This window comes from Cucumis melo, chromosome 11 (genome assembly GCF_025177605.1).
Source record: "Cucumis melo cultivar AY chromosome 11, USDA_Cmelo_AY_1.0, whole genome shotgun sequence".
In the NCBI taxonomy this organism is placed as follows: Eukaryota; Viridiplantae; Streptophyta; class Magnoliopsida; order Cucurbitales; family Cucurbitaceae; genus Cucumis; species Cucumis melo.
In genome coordinates, this window is record NC_066867.1 from 7,918,034 (window position 1) to 7,925,129 (window position 7,096).

The 7,096-nt window shown below is 31.6% G+C and overlaps 1 protein-coding gene across 1 annotated transcript; it reads right to left on the reverse strand.

The window, feature by feature from the left end:
* Nucleotides 1–2,055: 2,055 nt before the first annotated feature.
* Nucleotides 2,056–4,162, reverse strand: LOC103501090 (uncharacterized). The gene is made up of 4 exons (XM_008464587.3): nt 3,743–4,162; nt 3,537–3,642; nt 2,521–2,669; nt 2,056–2,386 (listed from the first exon to the last, which is right to left on the reverse strand). The coding sequence occupies exons 1-4, from the start codon at nt 3,881–3,883 to the stop codon at nt 2,291–2,293; spliced, it is 492 nt and encodes a 163-aa protein (XP_008462809.2). The 5' UTR covers nt 3,884–4,162; the 3' UTR covers nt 2,056–2,290.
* Nucleotides 4,163–7,096: the final 2,934 nt, after the last annotated feature.

Below are 7,096 nucleotides of genomic sequence, written 5' to 3' on the forward strand. Positions count from 1 at the left end.
GTCGCATCACAGATCATAAGTTGTTAACTACACTAGAATGCAAAAATCATAAGAGGTTGGAGGAACCCAACTGACAAGTAAATACAGGAGGATTACACATAAGGGGAGCTTGTTCTGTGTGTTGAAGCGTACAAAAGAATTGTCAATTCAAGAGGAGTTTCCATAATGGTCCTAGATTGACACATTATGCTTTAAATAAATATCCAGAGGATGCTATTGTTGATAAACTCTGTAACTATCAACTATCTAGAATTTAATATATGATTTCCTCACTCGGACCAAAAGCTCCCTAGATGTAGATGATGTTGCACCGAGGTGGGTTACCAACGTGACTGTGTTATTCTTTTCTGTCCTTATTGCTCGTTTCACTGTTTGTGCAGCTATTAGCATTTGTCTTAGCAATTTCTGCATACTTCAATTAATCTCGTACTTGTTTTTCTCACTTTTGTTAGTGAAGAATTGTACAGCATAATAGATATTATATCTATACTCATGAAGTGTGATAGGTCTTTGTTGTAGATATTACAAAAGGTGAGCAAGTCATTGGTTGTGTTTTTAGCAGAAGACAATATTGATCTAGCAGTTGTAATATTATTATTTTTGCATTTTGAGTGTGTAATGCAAACTGTACATTTGTGAACTAAAATATTGTTAATGTTAAGTTTGTGATATTGTTGTGGACTTCGAGTAGCAACTATTTTATCGTGGATTTTGCGACGGAATTTGAGTAGTGACGCCTCAAGTTTTACCGTAAGGATGCCTCATCACCGACCAACCTTCACACACAAGGGCTTCCCCACTCGCTTGCCAACAACCAAAACTTCAACGCATAGGTCTCTCTCAACGCAAGCTCCTCTCAACCCTTAAAATTAAATATTCATTTCAACCGGCACTTAGCCACTTCAACGCAATGGCTTCTCACCCTACCACCTCTATAACTCCCAAAAGTTGTCTCAGTGTAGGTACCACACCAATCTACTCGAATATTTTATATTCACAGCTTCTCAACGTTATTCTCGTAATCCTACAACTACTACTGCATACCAAATTTCATTATTTCTAATAAGGAATTTGCAAAATCTGTCTTTGGCATCTCAAAATGGCTAGAATAGGCATATCGAGGCATGAAACATGAGAATAAGGTTAGCAATTTGAACAACCCCTATGCAAAGGTATTCAAATTCTTCATTTTATTTGACAATATAATTCTTTTGAAAAGAGCTGAATTGAATCAATTACTTCTCTTCTTTCAACAAATTTGGACCAATGATTTTCTTTAAAATTAATAAAAGTACTATGAAAATAAACTATTTCTTGATCTAACTTGGGTAGATCCCATTTTTTAATATCTTTGTCTATCTTTAATATGTACAAAGCTTCATTGGTCAAATTTGAAAACTCGAGAGACCTTATGTTGCTCCACTACTCGAGTTAACTAGCTCATTGGTTGGAGCCTCTTCTTTAAATAGAATCCTTTTTAGGAGATACAAAATTTAAAAAAATGGAGAGAAATCATTTTGTAAAATAAATAAATTATTAATTCGATCTCTTGCTTTGAATGGTTCTGTATCTCAGCCCCATCTTCAATAAAAAATATTATTTTCTTTCCAAAATTTAATTTTGTTCTCTAAATAATATATTTGTAATTAATGATTAAGTGATTAGATCATATTTTTCTTGTTCATCTCCAAGTATAGAAAAATCCAACCCGTATAGAGTAGGATTTATGTCATATTGATATGTTTGTTTGAAAATCTGGGACAAAACCTGTGAAACTGGAAAAACTCAAACGCGCTAATACTCCAACCTGCCAACATTCTTCTGCCTTTGCAGCTTTCTTTGAAACAACCCCAAATGAAATTAGTTTAAACGGACGTGAGCTCTCGTGTAACATCATATACTAGTTTGAATTTGTCATAGGTAATAACGTCGAAACTTTCAGCATTCATCAACATTTTCAAAAAGATTAGAGAAAAGTTATTTTCCTTCTATACTGAAGTTGAACCTTGATGAAGAAATATTAATTTTAGTCCTATAATTATTAAAGACATTCAGTGAATGAAATCAGTAATCACTGAAAATATTACTCACTGATGAAATTCAAGCTAGAATGTTGTATAAAGTTGATCGCAACAATATCTAAGTAGATTCTAGTCAATAAATAAAAAAAGAGAACAAAACTGCTCCTAGCATTGTATTCCTATAATTCCAACGACCTCTGTGAAGGAAAAGATACAGATCTACAAGCTACCAGCAAAAGACATCAAAGCTAAAAACTTATCTGATGAGGTCAATCTTCTTTACTCTGTGACAGTCTTGCGCGATGTCGAAGCTCAGCTCTTTTCCACCTGACTACTAGATAGCATAAGGTAAAGAGCGTGTTTATCTGTCATACAGAAATGATGGTTCAGTTAAGTGTTCTTAACCCGGAAAACTACACGACAGATAAATGAAAGAGAAATAATTCATGGGGGGTTCTCATCGGGGACATGAGAAAAACAAGTAATAGCGAAAACTTGCCAGGATTATCATTGAAATTACAAGCAGTGGCCCACACCAGAGTGCTGATAGGAAAACTCCATTTGGATCAAAATAGTTTTGGGTGGCAAACTTCTTCCAGTTTTTGCTCAAGATTTTATTGATTCCTTCAGCAAAATATACACCAGCCACTGCATGACAAATTCAAAAATGTAAGTACTCCAAATATGGATTTCTTATCACTAGAAATGAAGAACAGTTGAAGTTGAGAATGAACTTGCAAAACATGAATGTGAACAAGCATGAAATTTTTTTTGTGGAATGCAAAAAAGGGTGTCGTCTCCTTGAAATACATGAAAAGTGTACGCATCAACATGTAAAATGTAAGTCTGAAATGTGTCCACAGTCAAGCATACACGCATGCAATAATTTGTGCGGTGCTCAAGGGGATTCCTTTCTAGTATAATTGAGAAATATATGACATTGACGACATTGAATCATACATTGACAACATTTGATCATACACCTTACAGTTTTAACAAGAAGCCGGAAGAGACTGAAAGAGAGATAGATCTATTGAATTAAAATAGTCAGCAAGAAGAAGCCAAGTTAAACCAAACAGTTTTATGGTCTGAAAGCATACACACATAAAAAACATTAATCAACAACTTAAGCAGCGAATGCAATCCTATGATTTTATTACTGCAACCTTGCAGCAGTGACTCCAAAAATACATTCAAACCTCAGAGTTCATCTCTAAGCTCAAGAGGTAGTATATTTTCATACCCACTAGAGCAAAATTCACTACTTTCCCAGTACAGAGGATGCAATTTGTACATTATGCAAACACAACTACATAATAGCAAACTCGATGCAGCAAATAATTTCCAAAAAGATATTCAAACCTCAGAATTCATCTCTAACCTTGATTACTAGATCAAAACTCACTACTTTGCCAGGATGCAATATGAACAGCAATCAAAGAACTCAAAATAGGAAAACCTTGAACAATGTCATTAAATTTCAGCAAAAAGAGCAAATAGGAGAAAAGATCATACGTGCAAAAAGGAACAAGAACATCTGGAAGTTGGTACGCTTCCTGGTAAAGATAGTTATTATCAGCAACAATCCATGAAACCCCAATAACCCCATCAACCAAGGTTCCTGCAAAATGTCAAAAAAAATATATAAAACACAATACTCAAAATGAGCAGGAAAAAGGATGGAACAAAAGAAGATAAAAGTTTTTTGATGGGGATTTTACCTTCCAGTCAATGGCGTGGAAGAAGCCGATGAAATTATCAAGAGCGGGACGGAGACCGGATTGGAGTTCGAATGAAAGTTTCTGAATGAGATCCGACATTTGGTCCATGTGTTCCTCCATTGCAGATCTCAACTCATCCATGAGTAGATATGAAATCGAAGGATGCGAAAGATTCAATAATAGATTTCGAATTCTGATCTTCGGTTCTTGTTCGACCCAAAACCTCGAGCTCGGATGCTATGAAAGGACGGCGTTTTCTCTAAAACCCCTCTGGAAAATTCCACTAATTATTGGTGGCGACCACTTTCAGCCTAAATTTAACCTCAGCTTTCATTCATCAATTTTCACGATTAATTTAATTTTTTTATAAAAAAAAAATTATTTCTATGACATTTCTTTAATTTTCAAATATTATATTTCTATCAACTTATGCTAAGTGGATTTAGATATAATTATTTTTAGTCTAAATTATATATACAAAAAAATATATCTTTTGAATGTTTCAAAAATACTGTCTAACTTCCAAATAAAGTTTAAAAAAAATCTCTTCCCTCACTGAAGTTTTCTTTAAAAGATACCTCCAAATTATTGAAAAAGTTTCAAAACTATTCCCTCAAATCGTAAATAGCTCATTGTAAAAATAACTCTTAATTAAAAAAATATCTCTATCATTCGTACGATGATAATTTATTTAAAAAAATTTGAACTCGAAAAAAATCAATTTAAAAACAAATTATATTGGTCTCATTTGATAATAATTCTGAGTTTGAGTTTAGATTTTTAGTTTAACGGTTGCTTCCATCTTCAAATTTCTTCTTTTATTATCTATTTTTTAAACAAAAGTAACTTTCAAATCCAACAATTATACTTACGAAATATGCAAACCATGATAAGGAATGGAGATAATACTATCGTTTTATTGACTTAGTTTTAAAAAAATCATGATAATAACTTTTTTAAAAAATGGTTACCAAACGGGGTTGTAGGTATTCTCATTTTATTTTTCATATAGATACTCTGGTTTTCTTCTATCCTTCCAAGTTTTACACGAATTTTCTATCACGGTCCGTATTTCTTATCATAATTTGCATTTTTTAAAGTAGAATGATTGAATTAAAAAGTTACTTTTGGTTAAAAATAAATAAATAACAAATGACGAAATTTGGAGGTGAAAGTAGTGTTTATAAGCTTAAATTTCAGAAACAAAAACTCAACAACCAAATCATTACCGAAGAGTGCCTATATAATTTATTTTTAATTTGTTTTTTTTTCAAACCAAAGAAACCTTCCCAACATAGCCTATATACCAAATAGAGGTGTAGTCTATTGTGTTCTATAACTATGTCAAGTACGATATTATAGCATTCCACCCCCACAAACACAAGATAGTAAACAAAACACATGAGTGTTAATTCATTTGAGTGTAAATCACCTGCATCTAAGGGAAAGTGTGCACAAAAGAGATAACTTCAATAATAATGATAATTAAAATCTATTACAACATAGTACTTATATGTAATCATTCCACAAATACAGTGACTTTTGGATATCTATATCACTCAACCGAACACCTAGACTCCTTCTAGGTTTTGAGGCTCTCTCAATGACTTAGGCTTCTCCTAAGTAGTAGATATATTAAAGATGATCTTTGACCCCTAATATAGAATCGTTATGACAAACCTTAGAGAAGGGAGTGAATAGGGTTTCTTTAAATTAATGAAAACTTATTACTTAGTAGGCTCAATTAAACAAATAGAATATTCACAAATATAACAATTAGATTCAAAATATTTGTATATATAGCAACATTTTAAAATAATATTGCAAATATAGTCAAATATGTCAAGGTCTATCAATAATAGAAGTTCATCACTTATAAATCAGGTTGAAAATACTGGTCTATCACTAATAGACCATAAGAGTCTATCGGTGATAAAAGTCTATCACTATATTTTTAATTCTTAAAAAATATCATTGAACACTTAATTATTATTCCTAAAATTGCTACCTATTATATATAATTACCTCATATTTATACACTTTTTACTAATAAGCAATTTAAACAATTATTTTACAAAAATGCATACACTTCCACGGATCAAGAACAACCTCCTACAATTCAAATTGCATTGGAATCGTTGTTCGAGCTCTATATGCAATGAACACTTCAAAACACCAAAATTGTTAATAAATAAAATCAAGTTTGTTATCATCAAAACATTGATTAATTAATAAATTAAAATTAACTAATTTTACATTAAGGATCAAGAAGCTAACCCTCAAGATAAAGACTCTTGCTCTAACAAACTTAAGCTTCTCCCACTTGCTCTGACAACCGTAAGCTCCTCCCACATTTGAGAGACTCTCCTTCACAAAGTTTTATCTTCCCATGGAATAAAATCTCTATTGGAATGATTTAATTTGTCCTAAGCTTTGAGAATCCTTTCTCAATGAATCACGATGTATAGTAGTAAAGAGAAAGCAATGTACCCAAATACATGTAACGTTTCCTCTGTTCTAACACAAGTCGAAATATCTACGTTTTTTAAAACAAATTGAATGGTCAACCCTAACCAGAGGACTAAGAGTCCTTTAAATATGCATAACAGAATCACAATGAGCAACCCTAACTTCCATAGCAATCGTGCACTGAGAATAAAGAAAGTTGTCGATAGGAGAAATAGAAAAAGCAACCACCGATAAGGAAGGTATCTTGCAGAATTAGCATTTCGGTATCTTGCAGAATTAGCATTTCGATAGACCATCTTTTTTCAAAACAATAGCAACGCAATACCATTTCTGATATCTAAAGTCATAAAACAAATATTGTTAATCTCATAAAACCTAATAACTTCAAACAAATTTATCACCATAATAATGATAGAGACATTTTAAACTTAGGGGTCGTTTGGGGGAGGGATAGAGTTATGAGGGATAAAGGTTATGATAAAATTAGTGTTATAATAATATGTGTTTAGGGAAAGGATAGGTAGTGTTATGATAATATTTGTTTGGAGGAAAGATTATGATAGTAGTGTTATGATTTCTTTAATGTGTTTTCAATAAACAAATTTAATATATTTATTTTAATAAATCATATTAGAAAGTAATTTCAGTCATAAAAAATCATTTTAAAAAAAATCTTCCGAATCTTTTAAGTTTTTTTTGTGCTTATTAAAATCATTTTTATAATTTTTTATAATATTTATTAAATTTAATGTTTATTCCCCCACCCCGAACTTTGAGCGTTAAATAAAATTGAAATTTCTAGTTAAACTCTAATTCTAAAAATGAAAATAACCCTTTGATTTTTTTATTTTTTTATTTTTTATTTTTTATTTTTATTTTTTATTT

Bases quoted from the DNA above. Each gene is read 5' to 3' on its own strand.
- LOC103501090 (XM_008464587.3), bottom strand. From the start codon at position 3,883: ATGGATGAGTTGAGATCTGCAATGGAGGAACACATGGACCAAATGTCG. The intron at 3,643-3,742 runs GTAAAATCCCCA...GACATTTTGCAG, and splicing joins TCCACGCCATTGACTGGAAG to GAACCTTGGTTGATGGGGTT. The intron at 2,670-3,536 runs GTATGATCTTTT...TTTGTCATGCAG, and splicing joins GTTCTTGTTCCTTTTTGCAC to TGGCTGGTGTATATTTTGCT.